Genomic DNA, 25,562 nt, shown 5'->3' with positions numbered 1-25,562 from the left:
CAATCGAGAGAGAAAGAAATAGGATCTGGCTGGAACACTATGCATCTTGATTCTTTTCTTCTTGTTATAGAGTGTATGTGAAGGAATCTTATTGTAAATAAAATAAAATGGATCCTGAGCCAAAGTTTGCATCTTCTCTTTTGTGAAAGTTGTAATCAATATGAGTTATCATCATGGATAAGATAACAACGATCCAAAGAGCGAGCCAAAGATGTATACTATTAAGTGCTTTATAAGCAAAGTTTCTTTCAGGCCTGACCAAGATAAGAGTGCGAAAGTATAGCTTTTCTTAACACATAATGTTGAATTTATGCTCGCTTGCTGCAAGCTTTCAGTTGTTTCTGTCAGAAAGTATCAAGAGACCTCCCCCACACGAGTTTCTAAGGGTGCGTTGCGTTGTTGATGGATGCAAATAGACACTTGAGATTTTCAAGCACTTGTAAGTTATACGACACGTTGTACTACTAGAAGACCCCAAAGCTCAAATTGGATCATTTTCTCATGAAACAAAGACCTTGGATTCCATCCATGTTGTGGAAGCAGAATGCCTTCCCTAGTTCTGTCATTACATCTACTTATAATATAAGCAAGACACGATATCATGAACACTGCAAAAAGCGGATTTGCTAGAAGCCCTGCAAAGTTTCGTACTTAAAAAAGCAAACAGATAATAATAGTTCAGAGAAAAAAAAAACAACACCGGTTATAATACTCTAGAAAATAAAAAAGGTAAAACCAGAAGAAATAGTTTCAACGACAGAAAGCAACAGAAAAGCCGAGAAACACGATTAGCTGCAGACATTGCGCACTTTTTAGTCGACCTCCTCCATCTTGGAACCTTCAGCATCGGCATCATCCTCAAGTGGAGGCATCTCTGCATCAGCTTCAACGGCATCATCTTCGTCAATGCTCAATCCCAGCTTCAACATCCTGTGGATTCTGCTCCCAAAAGTGTTTGGCTCGTCTAGGCTGAAACCTGAAGTCAGAAGGGCAGTCTCGAACAGGAGGAGGACAAGATCTTTCACAGACTTGTCATTCTTGTCGGCTTCAGCTCTCTTCCTCAGCTCGTCCATGATAGCATTCTCTGGGTTGATCTCCATTGTCTTCTTGGAAGACATGTAACCAGCCATGCTGCTGTCTCTCAAGGCCTGCGCTTTCATGATCCTCTCCATGTTTGCGGTCCAGCCGTATTCACCTGTTACCAGACAGCATGGTGAGTCCACAACACGGTCAGAGACAATGACCTTCTCGACCTTGTCTCCGAGAACATCCTTTATCACTTTGCAGAGTCCTTCGAACTTCTCCTTGAGCTCCTCCTTTTTCTTCTTCTCGTCCTCTGACTCACCCAGTTTCAGACCTTCCTTGGTTGCAGACACGAGCTTCTTTCCCTCGAATTCCTTGAGCTGGCCAATGGCGTACTCATCGATAGCATCAACCATGTAGAGAACTTCATACCCTTTCTTCTTGAGCTTCTCGAGGAATGGAGAGTTCTCCACAGCCTTCTTGCTCTCACCGGTGATGTAGAAGATATCCTCCTGACCTTCCTTCATCCTAGTCACGTAATCCTTAAGGCTGGTCAAATCATCTCCGCTCTTGGTCGAGTGGTAACGGAGCAACTCAGCGATCTTGGTTCTGTTCTGAGAGTCCTCATGGATACCGAGCTTCAAATTCTTAGAGAAAGCTTCGTAGAACTTGTTGTAGTCCTCCTTGTTCTCAGCAATCTCAAAGAAGAGCTCAAGGCACTTCTTCACTAGGTTCTTGCGGATGACCTTAAGGATCTTGTTCTGCTGCAACGTCTCTCTTGAGATGTTGAGAGGAAGATCTTCAGAGTCAACAATACCCTTGACAAAGCCTAGCCACTCGGGAATGATGTCCTCACAGTTGTCCATGATGAAGACACGGCGGACGTAAAGCTTGATGTTGTTGGGCTTCTTCTTGGTGTCAAAGAGATCAAAAGGAGCTCTCTTGGGAACAAAGAGGACAGCCTTGAACTCGAGCTGACCTTCAACTGAGAAGTGCTTCACGGCCAAGTGCTCTTCCCAATCATTGCTGAGACTCTTGTAGAAGGCAGCGTACTCCTCCTTGGTGATCTCCTCAGGCTTCCTCATCCAAATTGGCTTCTGCTTGTTCACCAAGTCCCACTCGTGGGAAACCTCCTTAATCTTCTTCTTTTTCTTTTCCTCCTTTTCTTTCTCCTCATCTACTTCCTCAACCTTGCCTTCCTCGTCCTTCTTTTCCTCCTCGTCCTCGTCATCAGAGATCTCCTTCTCAATAGTCTTCTCGATCCAAAGGGAGATTGGGTAGCTGATGAACTCAGAGTGCTTCTTGACCAAGTCCTTGAGCCTCCTCTCCTCAAGGTACTCCAACTGATCCTCCTTAAGGTGAAGGACCATCTTTGTACCCCTGCCAAGACTCTCCCCAGAGGTGTCTCTGGTAACGGTGAAAGACCCACCAGCCTGAGACTCCCACACGTACTGCTCGTCATCATTGTGCTTGGTGGTCACAATAACCTTGTCAGCGACCAAGTAAGCAGAGTAGAAACCAACACCAAACTGCCCAATCATGCTAACATCAGCACCAGCAGCCAAAGCCTCCATGAACTCCTTGGTACCAGACCTCGCAATAGTTCCAAGGTTGTTGACCAGATCAGCCTTGGTCATACCGATACCACTATCGATAATGGTCAAGGTGTTGTTAGTCTTGTCAGGAATGATGTGAATGAAAAGGTCAGGCTGTCCATCCAGCTTGCTCTTATCGGTCAATGACTCGAACCTAATCTTGTCCAACGCCTGTTTAACCACAAACAGATCAGAACCAATAAGTAACAATCGCACAAAACGCATTCAATCTATCTCGCAAGAATCAATCCAAAATCAATTCAGCTCAAATCTCTATCAACACTATACCTTAAGAGTTTCCTATTTCAATCGGAGATAATCAAAACCTAATCTACAGATCGATCCACAAAACACAAGAGAGAAAGCAAGAGAGACTTACATCGGAGGAGTTACTGATGAGCTCACGAAGGAAGATCTCCTTGTTGCTGTAAAAGGTGTTGATGATGAGGGAGAGCAACTGGTTGATCTCGGCCTGGAAGGCAAAAGTCTCGGCGTCTGCCATCGTCGCTGCTTATCTCTTATCGAGGAGAGATCTAGGGTTTATCTAAGAGACGCAATAAAGGAGAGATAGTAGAGAGGATGCGGAGTAATGAGGGGGAGAAGTTACGTATATATATAGCCCCACATAATAGGGTTTCTAGATCCTTCTGTGAGAGGTCCCATTTATATTTATGTTAATTTGCTGATTTTGAACCACCTGGGCCCAATGATCTTGAGGGTGTAATTTACTTTTCTGTGGGACTCTTTAAAAGTAGATATATAACTAAATTTCCAAAATAAACATAATTTAATTTACAAAAATATATTTTGATAACTAAATGTGAAAATATAAAAATAAGATCATAATTTAGATTATAACTTGGAAATATTTGAATATTTAATATTTACTAAAGTGTTCAATATGAATATTTAATGTTTTTATCAAAAAAAAAAATCAGCATATTTTATTCAATATTTAAATTAACATTTTCAACAAGAATTTTTTTTAATATTAAATTTTCAATTTTTTAAAAAAGAAAAGCGAACAAGTGTGATATCCACACATCTTCTTCATGCTAATTTTTATTTTTATTTAACTTTTAATTTAACATTCTATAATTTAAGAATCAAATAAAAAAAATCATAATCCAAATTTATAAAACTATTAACTAAATATAAAAGTAAAACTTCAAAAGTAATAAATAATGGAAAATCACCAAAACTCTTAAAATAAAATATCCTAAATCAATAATGTTATGGTTTATTGGCTTGAATTAGACTAGTGCGTTTTTGTTTTAATCTTTGCTAGGGTTTTTATATAGTTTTGTTTCTCTGAATGCTAGATTGCGACGGCCGACGGTCTTGACGAAAGCAAGACAACAAGATCAACTGAGACTAACTTTTTGGGGTTTATTGAAGGGTTTCTTATACAATAATGGATAGGATCAGTCAATTGTCAGATGATTTGATCTTGAAGATATTGTCGTTCCCTATAACTGAAGTTGCAATAACCACAAGCCTTTTGTCAAAACGTTGGCGTAATGTTTGGAAACATGTGCCGAAGCTTGAGTATATTATGCTCCACGATTTTCCACTTTCATTCAAAACTTTTTCCTATTACATGAGGCTCCTGTCCTCGAAACCATGAACGTCAAACTTGACCAACATCATCGTCATACAGATATTGAAATCTGGTTTAGAGTTGCAATTCCACGTGGTGTGCGCACTCTTCAATTTCACAATTATCCAATCGTTCCAAAAGAGGCCATACGGTTGCCTGGGAGTCTGTACACGTGTCAAACCCTAGTGACTTTAGCCCTAGTTTCAGCTGTCATTGTGGATGTTCCTTTGACAATTTGGTTACCGTCACTCAAGACTTTGATACTTACACGTGTGGAATTTTCAAACGATGAAATCGTTCCTAGGCTTCTATCTGGTTGCCCTGTCCTTGAAGACCTAACTGTGGTTAGAGAACACAATAGAAACATGAGAAACATCACAATCATGGTTCCTTCATTGCAGAGATTAACAGTTTTGGACTTCAAATATGGTTATCAAGTTCCAGGGAATGATGATGTTGGGTTTGTGATCAAAGCTCCTTCTTTGATATCGTTAACGGCTGTTAGCCAAGTAAGTTGGGTTTGTTCATTAGTGAATATGCCAAACCTCGTGAAGGCTGACATCAAGCTTCCTCTACCTGGTGATTCTAAGAAGCTTCTACAATGTCTTAACTCAGATAAACACCTTTCCTTATGTGCAAAACCATCAATGGTATCAATCTATGCATTTTTGTGATCATATTTATATATATATATATATTTAACTAATAGTTACATTAACTTGTGATGATGCCATTTGCAGTATCGTCTTTTATCATCTCGTGTCTCTAGAACTATGTACATGCTGTTCAGTTTGGTTCTGTCTTATACTCCGACAAACCCCTAAACTCAGAGTTCTCAGATTCCAACCAATTTATGGATGTTGCCATTATATCAAGATTCAGTGGGAGCAAAAAAGTCCGACTCTTCAATGTTTGATCTCGAGCTTGGATACTGTCGAGTGGATTAATTACCAAGGAATAGAATCAGAGAAAAAAGTGGTGATGTATTTGCTAGAGAACTCTGGACGGCTAAAGAAGATGGCTATTCAAGCCTCACCATCAACCAATTTGGAAAAGAGATACAAGATGCTGCAAGAGCTGTCGTCTACGCAGAGGAGTTCTAAACAATGTCAGTTCTCCTTTAGCTGAAGTTATGCCGGATCTCAGAGATAGTAGTTTTGATTCTTGGAGCGTCATTATAGTAGTTATCATTACTGTATTGGGTTTGAAGGATTTTGCTGGAGCTATACATTTTGGTTTAAGCTCACCGAGATGTCCCACTAGAGTGGAAAGTTGTATATCTCCTGGATCGCTTTGTTTCGTTTCCTGCACAGACATATGATAGTATTATTTTTTATATAACAAGATATTTGGCATCTAAATTCTCAAAAAAAAAAACAAAAAACAAAAATAGAAGATATTTAGCATCTAGAAATATCGTGGCAAACCAGTGATTTTCTTGTTTTTCTCATATCTTATAATCGATGTTTGGAATAAACGTTTTACATTTAAGATTTGTGCCAAGTCCTTAAACGTCGTCCGGTGACGTTTTTTTTTTATTTGTCACTGCGTCCGGTGACGATTAAACGCCTTTTTCACTTCTAAAAAAACTATATCAATACCATTAAATCAGAATCATTTCCAACTTATGCCCTTAATGAATGTTTTAAAGTTTTCCAAAAATATCTTTAATGATATGAACAAACAAAAAAAATCATTAATGGCATTAGTGTCTTTTGATTTTATAGGCATATTTCAACATTTAGATGGACTTGCTAACTAATTAAATGAGTTATGTTTTTATATAATCAAATTCAAATTCCATAAAATTTTTAATATCAATACCACAAATTAAAGTCTGCAGTAATTTTAACAAGTTGATATTAGAGATTGAAATTTTGTAACTACACGGGATAAGACTTAATCAAAAATATTATTGTCCACTTTATATGTTTAGCAATATTTTATATAATTATAAATTTTTAAAATTATATAATAGCCCAAATAAAAATTTCGGATAACAATGTTTTGAAAACTGACCCGAACACTAAACCGGACAATTTACCGGATTATTGGGTCATTGAGTCGACTGCAGGTAAACCGCGGGTGAACCGCATATTAATAAATGAATTAATTTTATTATATAATAATATATTAGCTAATAAAATAAAAAAATGAAAAATATAAAACTAAAGTTACTATTTTCTAAATATCTTTAAAACATAAAATAATAGTTTGGATATGTATATATTTTATGTTTAATAAACATTTAGAATACTTAACTTAACTTTTTATATTTTTATTTTCATTTGATATACAACTAAAAAAATTATCTACTGGTTCAACCGATGGTTCAACTGGTACCGGGTTTTGGGTTTTAGTGGGTTTGAGCGGGTTTTTGCGGGTTTTTAATTTTTGGGTTTTTTACAAAACCCAACCCGGATTTATTTTGGGTCACCGGGTTTTCCGGTTCAACCGCGGGTCCGGGTCAGATTTCAAAATACTGGATAAAACTATTGTTTAACTTATTTACAAACATAAAACGGCTGTGGCGCATTTTAAAATTCGTCATACTGTACATACTATAACAAACCCGCATAATTGAAATTTGATCATGTCACAGTTTATATAATTAAAACGAAGAATTATCAATATTTTATATTTAAAAAACAACAGAAAAAATACCCACCTTTTTAAAGGCGGGTCAGAAGCTAGTAAAAGATATATAACACAAAATTTAATTAGGGTTTCTGGTTTTTCTTTTGGGCCGGGGGCAAAGAAAAAGACGAGTTTATAAAAGGTTAGACCTCTCTTTTTTCTTTCCTCTCAACTTTCTTGGTATACTGGAAAACGGATGCCTTGATTATTTCTAGGGCTTGAAAACAATGGATAGGATCAGTAGTGAAATGGTTTGTGGTTACAGCTTTGCTCAATCATTATAGCTCGGATGCTTTCCACCATCTAGTTTCAGATTACCGGGTTCACCTAGCCCAAAGTTTATTTTCAGTGGCAGTTTACGGGGTTCACCTAGCCCAAAACCGATCTCAATCACAAGGAAATGCCATGGAAGCAAACAAAGTATCTTTCTCTCCATCAAGATCGGGTCAGACAAGCTCCAAAGAGCCATCATGACATCAGTTTCATATCATGTATGACCGGCGTGGCCTGGAACAAAGACACATTGACACTAGAATTGGGATGGGGCTTCTCCGGTCCAAGTCCAGAGACTCCAATCCATGGATCTACGGTCAAAAGCTTCATCAGCTCACCCCTTATTGCAGAGGCCATCACGAGTCGATCGGCACTTTGTATGGCGCTAACCTTGGAGTTCTTCACACTTAAGGTTCTCTCCGATTATTTAACGCTCATCCGAGTTATCTTCGGCAACTTCCAGTCTAAAGAAATCATGGGAATTGTCTTCGACATCCGCTCGATCTCCTCTGGTTTTGCATCAATCGGATTCTCTTATCTCTTCCGATCAAAGAACACACGATTGCTGATACCCTAGCCAAAAAGGCTTTTCATCTTTTTCTTCTATGTAATGTACTACTGAGTTTGAGCCATGGTTTTGGGCTCATTCTCCTCTTTTTTATTATCAATGAAATTCTGTGACAAAAAAAAAGGATCAGTCTATTGCCAGAAGACTTGATCTTGAAAATATTATCAGTTCCAACAAAATTTGCTGTAACCACAAGCCTTTAGTCAAAAAGATGGAGTTTACAGAGTTATCTTTGGAAACAAATGTCAACGCTCTCGTTATATCTGGGTCACTCTGACTACCCGAGAGATTCCCGTTTTGTTTTCACATGTTTGATACTAAACGAGGCTCCTGTCCTAGAATCGCTGCATCTCTCACTTGGTCAAAGAGGTTCTTCTCAAGATATTGAGACATGGACTAGTATCGCAATTTCTCGTGGTGTGCGCGATCTTCTATATTCAGCAACACTGCGGTTGCCTAGGAGTCTGTATACATGTGAAACCCTAGTGACTTTTTAACCCTAATCTCAGCTGTCATTGTGGATGTTCCTGACCAATATTTGTTTCCCGTCACTCAAGACTTTGTTCCTTTGGTTTGTTGATCTCTTAAGCGATGATGAAATCGTTAGTCGTCTTCTATCTGGTTGCCATGTCCTTACAGAACTGAATGTGGCTCGACTCAGCAATGCCAGAGTGAAAACTTTCACAAACTTTGTTCCTTCATTGCAGTGTTTAACCATCGTAGACATTAAAAATGATTCTCAAACTTCAGGAGATGATGTTGGGTTTGTGATCAAGGCTCCTTCTTTAAATTCGTTAACTATTTCCAGCGAGTTTAGTTGGTTTTATTCATTAGTTAAAATGCCCTACCTCGTTAAGGCTAATGTCAAGCTTCCACATGGTGACTCTAAGAAGTTTAGGGGTTGTCTTACCTCAGCCAAGAACCTTTCCTTGTGTTTGCAACCACCACTGGTAAAATCTATATATGCTTTAATTAGTGATAATATATAGGGAAATTGCAGGCCATGACAATAGCAAAACAACAAAAAAACTCTATACCCATAACAACTTCTTGGTTATGATATTTCAATAATATTTCCTATATTATCCTTTTTCATTTTCCCATCTTTTTTTAACTAATTTTATCAGTATAAAAATAACTTATTCAAATTTTTTACATATCTATAAAAAACATAGATTTTTTTCTGTATATGACATGTTTTGGATTTTGTAAAACTAACATATATTTATAAAATTGAGTATATACAGTTATAATGTAATTATGTGCTATTCTACTTATAAAATATAGAATAGAATTATAAATTATATAATCTTTCTTTCATCTCTCATATTTTTTTCTCTCCCATATCTACATCCATATCTTCCTCTTTTTTTCTCTTTTTCTATCTCTTTCTCATCTCACCTTTTTCTATTCCTTCTTGTGTTATATTTCTTTCTTTTTTTACCATATAATGTTCAAATAATATATTTTGTATTCTATTCTATTTACGGAATATAGAATAGAATTGTTGTTATGTTCCATCTATTTGTCATCCTCTCTCTCCTTCTCTTCCATCCATCTTTCTCTTTCTTTTTCCATCGTGTAAACTATTCTAATTTTCTTCATAATCCTTATCCCTATAGCATGCGTCATATGTTCCATACTATTTTAAATTACAGTATAATATGATACATTTCTTTTTCTCTTCTTTTGCAATTTGTATCTCCTTTTATGCCTCCTGATTCTTCTTACTCACTACTTGATCAGTTACACTATTTTGTTCTCCAACACCGTCGTCACTCATCATCTCTCTCTCTAAAGATATTTTAGAGAATTTCATATATACAAAGTTAATGGGTGTGTCGAGTATTCCATACCATAATATGTATAGCATAGTCACGTAATGGATAAGGGTTTGGGTTTAGGGTTTAGGATCAGGGTTTGGGTTTAGGGTATATGGTTTGGGTTTAGGGTATATAGTTCGGGTTTAGGGTTCAGAGTTTGGGTTTAGGGTATATGGTTCGGGTTTAGGGTTCAGACTTTTGGTTTAGAGTTTACGGTTTAGAGTTTGGGTTTAGGGCATATGGTTTGGGTTTAGGGTTTAGAATTTGGGTTTAGGGTTTAGAATTTGGGTTTAGGGTATATGGTTTAGGGTATATGGTTTGGATTTATGGTCAGAGTTTGGGTTTAGGGTTTATGGTTTAGGGTTTGGATTTATGGTATATGATTAGGGTTTAAAGTTTGGGTTTAGGATTTTAGATTTGGCTTTAGGGTATATGAATTTGTGTTTGTTTATTTGTCTTTGCCTATGATTCGGGTTTAGGGTTTCTCTCTCTCTCTCAATTTATAATACTATACTGTATTTTAAATTACAGTATAGTATGATACATTTCTTTTTCTCTTCTTTTGCACTTTGTATCTCATTCTCTGCCTCCTGATTCTTTTTACTCACTACTTAATTAGTTACATTGTTTTGTTCTCCAACACCGTCGCCACTCATCAGCTCTCTCTAAAGAAATTTTAGAAAATTTCATATATTCAAAATTTGTGGGTGTGTCGAATTTTCCATACCATAATATGTATAACATAGTCACATAATGGATAATGGTTTTGGTTTAAGGTTTATGATTAGGGTTTGGATTTATGATATATGGTTTGGGTATATAGCTTGGGTTTAGGGTTTGAGTTTAGGGTATATAGTTTGAGTTTATGGTTCAGAATTTGGGTTTAGGATTTATGGTTTAGGGTATATGGTTTAGGGTATATGGTTTGGGTTTAAGGTATATGGTTTGGGTTTAGGGTTTAGGATTTGGGTTTGGGTTTATGATATATGGTTTAGATATATAGTTTGGGTTTAGAGTTTGGGTTTAGGGTATATAGTTTGGGTTTATGGTTCAGAATTTGGGTTTAGGATTTATTGTTTAAGGTATATGGTTTAGGGTTTGGGTTTAGGGTATATGGTTTGGGTTTATGGTTTAGGTTTGGGTTTAGGGTTTAGTATATGGGTTTATTGTTTAGGGTTTGCGGTTTAGGATTACATTTATGTTTTGAATAATCTATTCTATATCTATGTTATATATAGAATAGTATATAGTTCGAGCGTTTGAAATACACACGCTCACTCTCACGCTCACTCTCCTTAAAGGACTATAAAGTTTTATTTTAGCACAAAAAGACACACTTTTTTTTGTATGGCTATATTCTTAATTGTCAGAGCCCATATGAATATTGATCAAATTGTCCCTAATATATATGATTTGTTTGTGATTACATATTAATTTGTGATTATATTTTATTTGTATTATTGTTTTTGATAGACTTGATTGAATAAAAGAAGTTTAGGCGGAAAAAAACATATTAGTAGCTCCATTCACTTGTGATTCAACTTGCAGGATCCATCTCATATAGGAGTCTTCGACCAGCTAGTGTCTCTGAATCTTTGTACATGCTCTTTAGATTGGTGTGGTCTTATACTCAGACCTACACCTAAACTCAGAGTTCTCAGATTCGTACTTTATCAAGCAAGATTGTGTCCACAGAAAGCTGATATTATAAAGAAATGTAGAACGATTTACGGAGATGCCCTCACTCAATGGGAGCAACCGAGTTTTGTTCCTCAATGTCTGATTTCGAGTGTTGCAACTGTTGAGTGGATATTGATTACAAAGGAACACAAACAGAGAAAGAAACTGTTGTGTATTTCTTCAAGAACTCCAGACAGCTAAAGAAAGTGTCTATTGAATCCTTAGCGTCCACCAATTTGAATGATAAACACAAGATGCTGCTAGAGTTGGCGTCTGCGCAGCGGATAGCGAGTGTCGCTTTTGTTTACCTGAAGTTACGTAACTTACGTTGGATCTCAGAGATCTACAACTAGCTTCGTTTTTGTTCTTTCTTGGAGTGTCATTGCTTCATTTTTTAGTGGTTACGTTGTTTTGTTAACTTTACAAGTTTGGATAAGTATTGAGTGAGCTTTATTGTAATCAATATTTGCGAGTTGCATGTTATTACTTCCTCTTACTTGTGTCATTTAGGATCATGACGATGCAAACTCTCTTTCAGAATTTCGAATATGTGTTTCAACATTAACAATGGCTGATACTAAACGTTTTAATTTGAAACGAACATCTCCAAAGAAACATCACATGTTCTCATCAATGCTTGTTTTTGTGTTCTAAACATTTTTATGATGAAAAGTGAAAGCGGTTAACGTTGAACAATCCTTCACAACCTCTCAATTTTTTAATTTCTTCCTATTTATGTAATCAACAACACATATACATTACAATCAAGTTTGATAAGTTAATAGAATACATTAACTTAACTTATTCTGATAAGTTTCTTGAGCTTCCACTTAAAACCAATTGGCAATTAGTGGTGTGACCCAAGTCCTTTATATATTACTTATGTCCCCATCATATATATCCGATGTGGGATCTTCTCTCCAATACCCTCCCTCGAGATAATGGTGCGTATAACCATTAATCTCGCAGAATCCATCATACCCCTCCGAGATAATGCTCTTTTCTAGCTATTTCGAAGAACTGAACCTTCTCTGGGCCATCAGCTAATGGGTTGATCGGGCCACTGTCCGGGCCGGATTAAAGGGTTAGGGTATTGGGCCGGCTCTGATACCATGATAAGTTTCTTGAGCTTCCACTTAAAACCAATTGGCAATTAGTGGTGTGACCCAAGTCCTTTATATATTACTTATGTCCCTATCATATATATCCGATGTGGGATCTTCTCTCCAATATATTCTATCTGTTAAATATATATTTTTCACAGATATGTGTTCTTTTAACTATATTTTTTTCAGCTATGTTATTTCATGCATTCAAGCACATTTTCGAGGATACGTAATCAAATTTCACCGCTAGAGTATATCATACACGAAGAATATAATTGTTAAGACTCTCAAACAACAACATGCCAACTCATGTTTGATTGAGGATTTGATCATACATGCGGACTTTTTTTTTTTTGTGACACATACTTCATTAAAATATAAAAGGCCTCAGGCCCAGAGTCAGCCCAACACAGGGTTCACAAGCAGAGAAGAGGAAAGTGAAAGTTTTGCCAGAGAATCGGCTTCTACATTGAAGGAACGATTGAAATGCGAAAAGATAACTTCGACGAAAACAGAGGAGATGCCTTTGATATCGCGAACAATACCGAAGATTTCCTTGGCCTGCATGTCGGTGGTAATAGCTCTGATGAGCGTTGCGTTGTCAGAGAAGCACCGGAGCTTTGTGAGCCCTAGAGTCTCTGCAGAGAGGAGAGCCGATCGGAGAGCCATAGCTTCCGCTATCAAGGGGGATTTGACCCAGTTCTGTGTTGTCGATCCTCGATTGATTTCGATCCCCGTTGAATCCGTGAGAATCCATGCCATACCAGCTCTTTTGGAGCGTACATCCCAAGCCGCATCTGTTCGACAAGTAGTAACCGAAGAGTCTACCATACGGAGATTCATCGATATTTTTCCTTGAGGTATAGGTCCTTTTCTTACTCTAGCTGGATCCTGAGCTTTGGTCCATTCATGTGCTAACCGTAAACCTGTTGTTGCAGTATCGGCAGGGGAGATGGTTTTACCTTCAAAGAGTAGTTGGTTTCGTGCGTTCCAGATCGTCCAACAGACCCACGGTAGGATCGTGCTTGTAATTCCAGTTGGAGGTAGACACACTGCTCTCTTAAAAGCGACAACGGCCTCTTTGAAGGTTCCATCTGTAGCTAGGTGAACTACGCGATTGAGGGGAATGAGATGCCATACCTCCTGAGCATAGGGGCAGTGGAAAAAGGTATGCATCGCCGTCTCTACTTCATTACATCTCTTACACAACGCTCCTGCAATCATACCTCTTTGCTGTAGGTTTTCTCCCAGCGGCAGAGCTCTCTGGATAATGGACCACAAGAAGAGCTTCATTTTAGGTGAACAAGCTTCAGACCAAACATCTCTGACCCAAGTGAAGACTCCCGGGTCTGACGAGAATGGTAGCGTAGCTGTCTGCATAGATGCTGAGAAGTAACCAGAGCGCGTAGTGTAAATGCCGGATGGTAGTGGTTGCCATATGAAAGAATCCTCCACTTTTGTCTTGCTTGGTTGAAGTAGCAGAATCTCCTTCATCAGATGTGGTAAGATAGCCTCAATTCTGTCTTGATTCCATTGCATATCTGATGTGAGTAGGTCTGAGACTGTGAGGTCTAAGCAATTATTAGGAATAGGTCCGAACACCTTGATATTAGTGTCTAAGGAAATCCACGAGTCTTTCCACACTTTAGTCGTCTCTCCATTCCCTATTGCCTTACCTAGATTGCCCTTTAGTAAGTCTCGTCCATGTAGGATACTCCTCCACCCATGAGAGCACACACTAGGCACTGTAGCATCTAAGAAGGAAGTAGAATGGCAGTATTTGCCTAGGAGTATTCGAGCAGGTAGACTGTCCGGTTTAGTGAGGATCCGCCAAGCCTGTTTTGCTAGCAGTGCTTGGTTAAAAAGTTGAATATCTCTGATTCCAAGTCCTCCTCCGGCTTTTGGTTTAGTGATCTTATCCCAAGAGACCCATGATATTTTCCTTTTTCCTTTAGGGTCATCCCACCAGAATCGTAGTAGTGCTGATTGAATGCGTTTGCATAAACTGACAGGAAGCTCGAAGCAAGACATGGAGAAGGTTGGAATGGCCGTTAGGACGGCTTTTAGCATAGTGAGTTTCCATGCTCTGGATAAGAAGCGAGAAGATAGACTGGAGGCGCGTTGGCGGATTCTGTCTACTATAGCTATGAAGAGATCTTTCTTTCTTCTCCCGAAGTGTTCAGGTAAGCCCAAATATTTCCCAGAGCCTCCTTCTTTAGGTATTTCCAGTAGTGTTTTGACCCTTTCTTTTGTTTCTGTGGAAGTTTTGGAGGAAAAGGTGATCGCTGATTTCTCCTTATTAATCTTCTGCCCAGATGCTTGCTCGTATTCCCACAAGATATCTTTTAGCTTGATGCAACTGGAAGGAGATGAAGAGCAGAAGAATAGTGTATCATCAGCGAATAGAAGATGGTTTACCCTCGGGCTTCCTCTTGCTACTCGAATTCCTTGTAAGGTACCCTCTCTTTCAGCTTTCTGACATAATCCAGATAGAACTTGACTGCATAGTATAAATAGATAGGGGGACAGAGGATCCCCTTGTCTAATACCTCTGTTAGGCAACACCGAACCCAGAACTGAATCGTTGATCAAGTAGGAGTAGGAAACAGTAGTAACGCACTGCATAATTAGATTAGTCCACTTTTCATGGAATCCTAGTCTGTTGAGCACCTGTGAGATAAAACGCCATTCCACTCTGTCGTAGGCTTTAGACATATCTGTCTTGACTGCCATTGTGCATTTCTTCTGTGCCTTAGACGTTTTTAGATACTGTAGAACCTCGTGAGATATCAGTATATTGTCTGCAATTGCTCTTCCTGGAATGCAAGCCGACTGATTCTCTGAAATAATAGACTGTAGGATTGGTTTTAGTCTGAGGGCCAGTAGCTTCGAGATGATTTTGAAGTAGACATTGCATAGGGCAATGGGACGATAGTCTGCCACTCATTTTGCTCCAATAATCTTGGGGATTAATCTGACATGTGTGACATTTTGCGAGGGCTTGAGGACTCCAGTTTCGAAGAACGTCTGGATTTCCTTAATCACATCAGGTCCCACTACCTCCCAGTTGGCTTGGAAGAAGCTTGCCGAGAAACCATCAGGGCCAGGAGCTTTATCAGGGTGAATGGCAAAGGTTGCATCTCTTATTTCCGTGGCTGTTGGTCCTTTGATCAGTTCCTCATTCATCTCCGCAGTGACACTCTGATTGAGTGTTTTCTCTACTGTATGCAGGCCATCATGTTGTTCAGAGGTGAAGATCTGATCATAGTACTTGCAGATGACCTCTGCAATTTGCTCCTCTTCAAACCAAGGTATTCCCCTCTCATCTTCGATAACCGTCAATCTGTTTTTTGATTTTCTTGCCTTCGTAGATACGTGAAAGTACCCTGTATTGGAGTCACCTAGCGTTAACCAAAGTTGACGGCTACGTTGTCTCCAATACTCTTCTTCTGCTTTATAAGCCTTTAGGAGGTTCACGTTGATCATACATGCGGACTCGTACGGTGTTTTCAACTACAAAAACAAAAAAAAATTATTTCTATATATTGTCCAATATAAAAGAAAATTTTAAGTTTTTTCTTCATTTCAGTGATTCCATGACTCTTGGTAAAAAAAAAAGTGATTCCACGACTCACTTTAATACAGGTGTTAGTGGACTTGACCTACCTCTACGTACAGACCTGGTTCTAGAAGCATCTTTGTGATTTTGCCAAATATGTAGAAATACAGTATATGGTTAACAAATATTGATATATTTTTTTAATTATACAGAGGTATTCTGGCCCCACAGAAATGGTTCAGACTAGTCATGTGTCGACATGTCGGTCTTCTTTCCCTGACGATGTCGAAATGTTAATTGTTAATTTTCCAGTGGCCGATATTCGAATCCAGGTGGCGGAACTCACAGCTGTGAACCCTTTACCATCTAAGTTAGAAACTCCGGATCAGATATTGATATTTTAGACTTCAATTTCATGTTGTATTTGGTTTAGATTATTTTTGGTTTTGACGTTTTCTATTAGGATTCAGATTCGTTCTCTGATATCTATCTACTGGATTTCGGTTTTAGAATAATATTTTGTACAACAAAAGTACGGCTAGGCTTTTTTTTTGGTCAACGCACGGCCAGGATTTTGCTTGTACAAATCCCAAGTGTGCTAGGAAAAAGAGTTTTTTACCTTGTTAAAAATTATAAATAGTCTTGTAAATAACGTGTTTTGATCGACTAGTATCTTGAGAGAGATTTTCTCCAAATCTTCAAAGAATCACCGGCGATGTTCTTTTGCTGCATTAGGTATTTTCTTAATTTTGAAATTTTGTTCTGATTTTCGTACTACCTTTTGATCTGAAACTCCAAAAGGATAAACAGTTGTACTACTTGTTATCACTAAATACAAAACATATGTCAGAAGAATTCCATCGAAATTGATTAGTCTGGAGGTTTTCTTTTAAAATTTTGGGTTTAGGTTTTAAAGTGAAAGCTAATACCTAATATTGTTGTCTCTACAAGGAAGAAAACTTTGACGATAATCAAAGAGGAGCGGGATCATATGGATAGGATAAGTGAGTTGCCTGATGCGTTGCTCTTGAAAATATTGTCATATTTGCCAACAAAAAAAGTTGTGACCACAATGGTTTTATCGAAACGATGGAAGTATCTTTATACGCTTGTGCCAACACTTGAATATGATCATACTAGTTATCAAGATGGTGAGGACAGGAGCTTCTCGCGGTTCGTTTACTGTTCTTTGCTTTTACACGAGGCTCCAGTTCTAAGAGTGTTGTCTATCGTACTTGGTCAAAACACTGGTGCTATAGATATTGGAGTTTTTGTTAGAACCGCTATTAAACGCCATGCGCGTCACCTGATGATTGAGATTGATGATACTTGTTCTGCTGAAACTATCAATCCAGTGATGCTTCCTACTAGCTTGTATACAGGTTGTACAATGCTTGTGAGTTTGTGGGTAAACAATGTGGTTCTTATGGATTCGTCTTCTACGGTTTCCTTCCCATCCCTCAAAACTTTGTTCCTTAAATCAGTGAAGTACCCAAATAATGAATTTGTCCCCAAGATTTTAGCTGGTTGTCCTGTTCTTGAAAATTTATTCGTGGATCGATGCCCCGGTGACAATGTGAACCTTTTCGTAGTTAGAGTGCCCTCTTTGAAGATCCTATTGTTAAAAAAAGCATCGGACATCCATTCTGACGGGTTTTTAATAGATGCTCCTTGTTTGGAGCTCATAGGGATTATTGATAATACGAAAGGATTTTGTGGTATTGAGCATAATATGCCTAAGATTGATGCGGCAAATGTGTGTGTTACTTGTAATCGTACCGAACAGATTCTTTCTTCTCTTACATCACTCCAGCAACTTAGACTATGTTTAATGACCTCAAAGGTAACCTTTAAATGTTTTTTTTTTCTTTTAAAAGACCTATCATTCCCACTAAACTTTTGTTTACTCATGTATCTTATGTAGGATGCATATCCTGAAGGAATATCATTTAACCGGCTTGTAGAATTGACTCTGTGTACATCTGCACCGGAATGGTTGAATCTACTTATGCGTCTTCTCAAAGATTCACCCAGACTAAGAGTCCTCAGACTAGAACAAGTAAATTTATTTCCTCTTGACCTAATCTGGTTCAGATATTCATTTATTTTATTTCTAATATTCTAAAGCGGATTATACTAACTAGGATCCTTGTAAATGTCAGGTCCATCTCGATGAGGCTGTGAATCCACGGCCGTCCTGGAACGAACCTACTCATGTTCCTAGCTGTTTATTGTCCAGTCTCGAAACTTTTGAATGGTCACAATACGAAGGAAGAGAAGAAGAGATCAAAGTCGCAAAATTCATCATAAGAAACTCTGCTTGTTTAAAGAATGCAACTTTCTATCCTAAATCTACTGATCCTACAGAGAAGCTTGAGATGCTAACTGAATTATCAGTGTCACCGAGGAGTTCTTCAATATGTCAGCTTGATTTCGGTCGTGGGACTCCTACAGTTAGGAACATTATTTATGATCACCGTTTGATGAAACGTGTAAGACAGACATTCCACCAGTAGATTGATAAAAAATAAATGGTTTCCCTTAAACTAGACAAGATGACTTCTCACATTTTTTGTTGTTGTTAAATGGATATATTTATTTAAGATTATTTAGTTTTTTTTCTCGCGTCCTGATATTGTTCACTTGAATGGGGGCATTCATACTTCAGAATTATGATTCACTAGATCCATGAGTCTATGACTAGCTATCCCTTCCACTCGATCTCAAATGTACATGTTGTGAGTTAGACTCCAAGAAACTAGAAAGAAACTTAATATCATTACAGCACAAAATCACTGTTAATATCATGGACAACAAATTAATTTTTATTTACATCATGGGATGTTTTACATAAGTTCACTTGTATCAAAAAAGAGCGGGAAGGGAACTGCGGTACATATTCCTTTTTATAAAAAAAAAAAACTAAAGCAGAAAATAGGACTTCTCTGCTGTTGAATATCAGGATATATGACAATTGACATCTTTGCTTCTGAACATCAGATGACTTATTTTCCTCTGATTTTGGGATTTTCTTCTGATTATTATCTTAATATGTTTTTTTTTTGTTCACCATCTTATTATACTTAATCTAAGAAGAATTTGTCAGAGAATTTAGTCAAAAAAAAAGAATTTGTCAGAGAACGAGAGTACTCCAAATTATTTTTGGATGTTCTATTAAAAAGCTAAATTGGCCATACAAACATAAGCTATGCAGATTCAGTGTTTCATTTAGTAATTGTTAATATGCTTTGAATTTAGTCATGGTAGCATTAGTAAGCAGCATCAACCGTGATATTATGCTTTTACCTACGCCTACGAGTTCTTCAGCGACATGATTGTTGATTATATAATCCATCTGAAGTTATGGACCTATATGCTCAATAGCCCAGTAACATTTAGGCCACAATTGGGCTCATGGGCCAAAATTTGATCCATTTTCTATTTCATACGATAAATCAACTTTATTCCCCCACATTGTCTTCTTCTATACTCTGTTCTTCAGATTACAGTGTGTTTCAACTTTCGAGCAGCGGATTTACAGGAGAAATGAACTGAATAACTTCCCAGGAATCGCCTGTATAGACCAAAGAGTATAAAGGTAATCGGCAATTCATTTCTCCAGGTTTGGTTTATAGCGAACGGAAACTGTTCGACGAAACGCCTGAAAGAAAGTTTTGGTTTGTACAACTCTTTGCTAACTTATATGCTTTCTTGAGTTTATAAATGTTCAGTGTGTCTGCCAGTATGAGATGCGGTTTAGGTGTTTGTATACTCTGTTTTGTGTTTTTGAACTATGTTCTTACGCTAGGGTTTTGTGTTGTGTCGTTGCTTATGACTTTTTGTTGTTGTTTAGTTTATGAGGAAAACACACTTTACAATTTCACATTCCTTTGTATTTTTTTTTTCTCCAATGCTTTCAGGTTTTGGTGTCTGGTTTGGAGATTCTGGGGCTTTGATACGGCAATCTGTGTTGGATTTGAAAGGAGGAAGATGCCTCCTGTTGATAGCATATGTCATTTGCCCGATGCACTACTCCTGAGAATACTGTCAGAACTTCCTACTGCCAAAGATGTTGTGGCCACAATGGTTTTGTCAAAACGATGGGAGCCTCTTTGGAAGTCAGTGCCAAAACTTGTATTCGACGACGATAGCAATCAGAACATTGATGATACTGGAAGCAGGTTTTCTCGCTTTGTGGAGAGGTCTTTGATTCTGCACGAGGCACCGGTCGAAACTTTGCATTTCAATCTAACTGAGGAGTCTCTTGTTGTTAATGAAATTGGAGTATGGATTGCACTTGCAGTTAAATGCAGTGTGCGTGACCTGATAATGGATATTGACTGTCCAACCATACTTCCAAGGAGTTTATATAGAGGCTCTGGAATGCTCGTTTCCTTGAAACTAAAGAGTGTGACTCTTATGGATGTTTCTCCATTGCCTTCTTTCTTGACCCTTAAAGCTTTGACCCTTGCATCTGTCAAGTACCCAGGTGATGAGTTTGTCAGGAGGCTTTTGTCCAGCTGTCATGTTCTTGAAGATTTGGATGTCGAACAATGTGTCGGTGACAATGTAACTATTTTCACTGTTAAGGTTCCTTCTCTCATTAGTGCATCTTTGTATAAATCAGCAAAAAGATGTACACAAAGTGAAGATGGATTTGTGATCGATGCTCCTTCTTTGGAGTACTTGAACATTCTTTATGATACTTCTGGGTTTTGTGTCATTGAGAATGATATGCCTCATCTTGGTGAGGCAGATGTTGTCGCCTCTCATAGTTCCCCTGGTGTGACTCTGACTTCTTTCAATTCAGCAAAGCGTCTCTTTACATGTTTACCATACTCAAAGGTAAATATCTCACTAACTATACAAGTGCCTGCAGTTGTTTGTATCGTTTGACCTTGTGCATCCCTGCATTTTTCTTTCTTTTAACAATCAAGTATTCGGGAAGAGTGGGTATTCTTGTGAGCTCGCCACTAACGCACTGCACAAAAGAGTTCTTAATTATGTTTTGTATTGCAGGATGCATATTCTGTTGGTACTGTCTTCCACCGTCTTGTATATTTGAGAATATGCACATGTGAGACAGAGTGGTTGAATCTACTTATGCGTTTACTCAATGATTCCCCTAATTTACGGTTCCTCAAACTTCAAGAGGTACGTATATGTACACGTCAACCCATTTCATTCATTGTCTGTGACCAGGGTATTTTCCAGTCCTTACTTATAATGTCAAATTTATCGCAGTGCCATAAGATTGATAGCACACGCCCCTGCTGGAATGACCCAAGCTCAGTTCCCGAATGTCTCTCATCGAGTCTAGAAACTCTTGAATGGGTAGGATATCAAGGAAGAGAAGAAGAGAAAGAAGTAGCAGCATTCATACTAAGAAGCGGAAGCTGTTTGAAGAAAGTAACTATCTCTTCTAAATCGACTGACTCGGACAAGAAAAAACTTGAGATGCTCAAGGAGTTGTCCTTGTCCTTCAGGCGTTCACCTACATGTCAGCTCGCATTCAACTGAAGTTACGCTGAATAGTCAAAGTTGGGTTGTGTTTGACCCCGTATCATATAAATGTAAAAAAAAGGCTTTGAGCTTAGAGGACTTCTCCACGCTGTGTTGTGTTTGTGCAAAGATTGCTCCTAACTATCATGTTTTTAGATTTGGTTTTGCTGTTGTTGCAACCTGTTTGTTTGCTGTCTTGGCTTTGTTATGGAACACCTCTACACCAGTTTTTGGAGAGTAAAAAGTAGCTATAGAAGCTTTAGTTGACCAAAAAAATTTATTCAGTTCGCACATGTTGGTCAAATAATAGATTCACAAAATCAACCGACCACTGTTGGTCTACGAATCAACTGCTCCTAGTGTTCAGTCTTTGGGGTTTATGGTATGGATAGAGAAGTTTGTTGAAGTTGATAGCTTCGGGATTGTACGGATTAAGAGTGCTTTCTTATTTTTGGAAATTTTCTTCTAATCATTTGGTCTTTACCAATTTGAATTGACAGCAAAATCCTCTGTTTCTTATGTTTTCGGGTCTGTAGATTCGAAGAAGTTTGATTGTAAATTTGTAATGGGGTTGGATCATAAGGATGATAAGTGGAGTTGCCTGATGCACTGCTCTTAAAGATATTATCGTTACTGCCTAAACAAAAAAAAAGTGTCAATATGGTTTTGTCAAAACAATGGCAGTTTTTTGGATGTTATATGTGTCAGGAAGGTGAGATTCTTGCGGTTTCTTAACAGTTCTTTGTTGTTGCTATAGATTTTGGTACATGTGTCGCACCTGCTGTTAAATCGTTGTGTGCGTTAGATAAATAACGAGATTGATACTTCTTATACTGTAACTCCAGCTATATATAATTCCGAGGAGCTTGATATAGTCTGTAAAACGCTTGTGACAATGAAACTGAAAAATGGGGTTCTGTTGGAGAATTTAGGCATTGTCTATTTTCTGTATATTCAGTGTCTATTAATAGAAAGAAGTCACTGCCTTTATATAGGCATTACATGATTCGAAACTAGATGTACAGCTATTGCATGAGTAATTTAAATGTTGAACATGCCAGAGACTATTAGTATTTCCTAGGAGAATAAATGCTAAACATGCAAGAGAGTATCATTTCCTAGGAGAACAAATGCTAAACATGCAGAGAAACATCAATTCACAGAACATGCTTCAATTCCCAGACCATGCATTCATTTCTTCATGTTATAATAGAGAGAAACTTAACCAAGACAGACACATGTATTAAGATTTCTTTATTAATGACATGAATAATAAATTATAAACATTTACGTACGTATTTATAAGTCTCAATTTTATAATTAATTAGTATAAGTTTTGGCTACAAATAAACAGGCGTAATTAAATATGGATGCATATACAGTAGTACTCTCTGTATTAGTATTTTAGCACAAAATCATTATCATTATCATGGTTCATGGACAACAAATTCATTATTAATTATCTACATCATGGGATGTTTAATGTTTTACATAAGTTCACTTGTTATGAAAAGAGTGCGAAGGGAATCGCGGTATTATTAAAATAAGAAAATATCCTAAAGCAGGACATAGGACGTCTTTGCTGTTGAATATCAGGATTTTTGAGTTTGTTTTTCTCAAGTGTTTTTGTCTGTTCTCCTAAAAAAGCCAAATTAAATTAGTTATACTTATTCACTAAAGTATAAGATTTGGTCTCCAAGGACCTCATCGGAAAACAAAAACCAAACCAAACATAAGTTATGAAGATTCAGTGTTTCATTTAGTTATTTCTTGTTAATATATATGCTTTGAATTTGGCCATGGTAGCTTTAGTATGCATCAACCGCCACCGGGTATAGTCATAGAATTACTTCTATATGATATGCTTACCTATATACTTAATAGCCTCATGGACCGAAATTAGATTCATTTTCTATTTTTTCTTTGACGTCGCTTCATTTTCCATTTCATAAAATAAATAACCATTCCTATGCCTCCCCACATGTCTTCTACATTATGTCCTTCAGATTACAGTTTTTCAAGCGGTGGAGTTACTGGAGAACTGAGCTGATAATTTCCCAGGAATCGCCGTAATCGGCAAGTCACTACTTCAGGTTTGGTTTATAGTGAACGGTAACTATTCGACAAAAGCCTGAGCGAATGTTTTTTTTGTACAACTACTTTGTCTGAACGCTGTCTATATGCTTTCTTGAGATTATAAGTGTTCAGTGTGTCTGCCAGTATGAGATGCGGTTTAGGTGTTTGTTTAGTAGTACTATCTATTATTTGTCTTTAAGCTACATTTCTTACGCTAGGGTTTTGCTTTGACCTTTGTCTCGTTTCTTATGACTTTTTGTTTGTTTGTTTTCTAAGTTTTTGGTTTGGGAATTCTGGCCTTATAGGGTTTAGGATTTGGAAAGGGGGAAGATGGCTCATGTGGATAGGATCAGTCATTTGCCTGAAGCGCTACTCCTGAGAATACTGTCAAAACTGCCTATTGCTAAAGATGTTCTGGCCACAATGGTTTTGTCAAAACGATGGGAGCATCTTTGGAAGTCAGTGCCGAAACTGGTAAACGACGATAGCTGTCAGAATATTGATGATTCTGGAAGGTTTTCTCGCTTTGTGGAGAGGTCTTTGTTTCTGCACGAGGCACCGGTAGAAACTTTGCATTTCAAACTTACCAAAAAGTCTCTTGCGGTTGATATTGGAGTATGGATTGCACTTGCAGTTAAATGCAGTGTGCGTGACCTGATTATAGATATTGACTGTCCAGCCATACTTCCAAGGAGTTTATATAGAGGCTCTAAAATGCTCGTTTCCTTGAAACTAAAGAGTGTGACTCTTATGGATGTTTCTTCTTCCTTGCCTTCTTTCCCGGCCCTTAAAACTTTGAGCCTTGTATCTGTCAAGTACCCAGGTGATGAGTTTGTCAGGAGGTTTTTGTCGAGTTGTCATGTTCTTGAAGATTTGTTTGTGGAACAATATGTCGATGACAATGTAACCATTTTCACAGTTAAGGTTCCTTCTCTCAAGAGTGCATCTTTGTATAAATCAGGAAAAAGATGTACACAAAGTGAAGATGGATTTGTAATCGATGCTCCTTCTTTGGAATACTTGGGCATTTTTTTTAATCCCGTTGGATTTTGTGTCATTGAGAATGATATGCCTAATCTTGTTACGGCAAATGTTTCCGCGGCTCATAGTTCCCCTGGTGTGACTCTTACTTCTTTCACTTCAGCAAAGCGTCTCTCTATATGTTTACCATACTCAAAGGTAAACATCTGCCTAATTATACAAGTGGATGCAGTTATTTATATCGTTTGACCTTGTGCATCCCTGCATTTTTTTTTTCTTTTAATAATCAAGTATTAGGGAAGATTGGGTATTGTTGTGAGCTTGCCACTAACACATTGCACAAACGAGTTCTTAATTATGTTTTGTATTGCAGGATGCATATTCTGTTGGAATTGTCTTCAACCATCTTGTACACTTGAAAATATGCACATGTGAGACAGAGTGGTTGAATCTACTTATGCGTTTGCTCAATGATTCCCCTAATTTACGGTATCTCAAACTTCAAGAGGTACACATAGATATACGTCAACCCAATTCATTCATTGTCTATGACCAGATTATTTTCCCGTTCTTATAATGTGAATTTATCGCAGTGCCATGAGATTGATAGCACACGCCCCCGCTGGAATGACCCGAGCTCAGTTCCTGAATGTCTGTCATCGAGTCTAGAAACTCTTGAATGGGTAGGATATGAAGGAAGAAAAGAAGAGAAAGAAGTAGCAGCATTCATACTAAGAAGCGGAAGCTGTTTGAAGAAAGTAACTATAGTTACCTCTAAGTCCACTGACTCCGACAAGAAACTTGAGATGCTCAAGGAGTTGTCCTTGTCATTCAGGCGTTCACCTACATGCCAGCTTGCATTCAGCTGAAGTTGCGCTCAGTAGTCAAAGTTGGGTTGTGTTTGATCTCGTATCTTATAACCTTTAAAAAAACGTGATTTTCTTCTAATCATTTCGTCTTACTATTTTGAATTGACAGCAAAAACCCTCTGTTTCTTATGTTTTCTGGTTTGTGTAAGCTGAGAAGTTTGATTGTAATGAGTTGGATTGTATGGATATGATAAGTCAGTTACTGCTCTTGAAGAGATTGTCGTTAATATCTACGACAAAAGTTGTGCCAATAATGGCGGATCATGACTT

The 25,562-nt window shown here is 37.8% G+C and overlaps 5 protein-coding genes, 1 long non-coding RNA gene and 2 pseudogenes across 6 annotated transcripts; 6 read left to right on the top strand and 2 right to left on the bottom strand.

Moving 5' to 3' along the window:
- Positions 1-622: 622 nt before the first annotated feature.
- On the bottom strand, positions 623-3,214 carry LOC108847445 (heat shock protein 90-2). The gene is made up of 2 exons (XM_057005040.1): positions 2,998-3,214; positions 623-2,789 (listed from the first exon to the last, which is right to left on the bottom strand). The coding sequence occupies exons 1-2, from the start codon at positions 3,118-3,120 to the stop codon at positions 813-815; spliced, it is 2,100 nt and encodes a 699-aa protein (XP_056861020.1). The 5' UTR covers positions 3,121-3,214; the 3' UTR covers positions 623-812.
- Positions 3,215-3,902: 688 nt separating this feature from the next.
- LOC108845507 (putative FBD-associated F-box protein At5g56440) lies at positions 3,903-5,527 on the top strand (annotated as a pseudogene).
- Positions 5,528-7,395: 1,868 nt separating this feature from the next.
- LOC108845506 (putative FBD-associated F-box protein At5g56440) lies at positions 7,396-11,552 on the top strand (annotated as a pseudogene).
- A 1,152-nt stretch (positions 11,553-12,704) lies between these two features.
- On the bottom strand, positions 12,705-13,136 carry LOC130510099 (uncharacterized). The gene has a single exon (XM_057006444.1). It carries the CDS (start codon positions 13,134-13,136, stop codon positions 12,705-12,707), a length of 432 nt encoding a protein of 143 aa, XP_056862424.1.
- A 1-nt stretch (position 13,137) lies between these two features.
- On the top strand, positions 13,138-13,735 carry LOC130509711 (uncharacterized). The gene is made up of 3 exons (XR_008943697.1): positions 13,138-13,165; positions 13,244-13,473; positions 13,545-13,735. It is a non-coding gene; the product is annotated as an uncharacterized LOC130509711 (long non-coding RNA).
- A 2,597-nt stretch (positions 13,736-16,332) lies between these two features.
- On the top strand, positions 16,333-18,475 carry LOC130509506 (probable FBD-associated F-box protein At1g32375). The gene is made up of 4 exons (XM_057005625.1): positions 16,333-16,599; positions 16,816-17,707; positions 17,789-17,923; positions 18,027-18,475. Exons 1-4 carry the CDS (start codon positions 16,580-16,582, stop codon positions 18,378-18,380), a joined length of 1,401 nt encoding a protein of 466 aa, XP_056861605.1. The 5' UTR covers positions 16,333-16,579; the 3' UTR covers positions 18,381-18,475.
- Positions 18,476-19,320: 845 nt separating this feature from the next.
- Positions 19,321-21,592, top strand: LOC108844570 (probable FBD-associated F-box protein At1g32375). Its single transcript, XM_018617850.2, has 4 exons — positions 19,321-19,462; positions 19,785-20,709; positions 20,884-21,018; positions 21,109-21,592. The coding sequence occupies exons 2-4, from the start codon at positions 19,855-19,857 to the stop codon at positions 21,382-21,384; spliced, it is 1,266 nt and encodes a 421-aa protein (XP_018473352.1). The 5' UTR covers positions 19,321-19,462; positions 19,785-19,854; the 3' UTR covers positions 21,385-21,592.
- A 2,180-nt stretch (positions 21,593-23,772) lies between these two features.
- On the top strand, positions 23,773-25,528 carry LOC108846747 (probable FBD-associated F-box protein At1g32375). The gene is made up of 3 exons (XM_057006443.1): positions 23,773-24,561; positions 24,797-24,938; positions 25,018-25,528. The coding sequence occupies exons 1-3, from the start codon at positions 23,773-23,775 to the stop codon at positions 25,290-25,292; spliced, it is 1,206 nt and encodes a 401-aa protein (XP_056862423.1). The 3' UTR covers positions 25,293-25,528.
- The last annotated feature ends 34 nt before the right edge of the window (positions 25,529-25,562 follow it).

Source organism: Raphanus sativus, chromosome 3 (assembly GCF_000801105.2).
Source record: "Raphanus sativus cultivar WK10039 chromosome 3, ASM80110v3, whole genome shotgun sequence".
NCBI classification, from domain to species: Eukaryota; Viridiplantae; Streptophyta; class Magnoliopsida; order Brassicales; family Brassicaceae; genus Raphanus; species Raphanus sativus.
This window is presented reverse-complemented; position numbering and strand designations above follow the sequence as displayed.

Coding starts and splice junctions, on each gene's coding strand:
- LOC108847445 (XM_057005040.1), bottom strand. CDS start 3,120: ATGGCAGACGCCGAGACTTTTGCCTTCCAGGCCGAGATCAACCAGTTG. Junction 2,790..2,997: donor TCATCAGTAACTCCTCCGAT/GTAAGTCTCTCT, acceptor GTGGTTAAACAG/GCGTTGGACAAGATTAGGTT.
- LOC130510099 (XM_057006444.1), bottom strand. CDS start 13,136: ATGGTAGACTCTTCGGTTACTACTTGTCGAACAGATGCGGCTTGGGAT.
- LOC130509506 (XM_057005625.1), top strand. CDS start 16,580: ATGTTCTTTTGCTGCATTAG. Junction 16,600..16,815: donor ATGTTCTTTTGCTGCATTAG/GTATTTTCTTAA, acceptor TGTCTCTACAAG/GAAGAAAACTTTGACGATAA. Junction 17,708..17,788: donor TATGTTTAATGACCTCAAAG/GTAACCTTTAAA, acceptor TATCTTATGTAG/GATGCATATCCTGAAGGAAT.
- LOC108844570 (XM_018617850.2), top strand. CDS start 19,855: ATGCCTCCTGTTGATAGCATATGTCATTTGCCCGATGCACTACTCCTG. Junction 20,710..20,883: donor CATGTTTACCATACTCAAAG/GTAAATATCTCA, acceptor TTTGTATTGCAG/GATGCATATTCTGTTGGTAC. Junction 21,019..21,108: donor GGTTCCTCAAACTTCAAGAG/GTACGTATATGT, acceptor AATTTATCGCAG/TGCCATAAGATTGATAGCAC.
- LOC108846747 (XM_057006443.1), top strand. CDS start 23,773: ATGGCTCATGTGGATAGGATCAGTCATTTGCCTGAAGCGCTACTCCTG. Junction 24,562..24,796: donor CGGCTCATAGTTCCCCTGGT/GTGACTCTTACT, acceptor TTTGTATTGCAG/GATGCATATTCTGTTGGAAT. Junction 24,939..25,017: donor CAAACTTCAAGAGGTACACA/TAGATATACGTC, acceptor ATTTATCGCAGT/GCCATGAGATTGATAGCACA.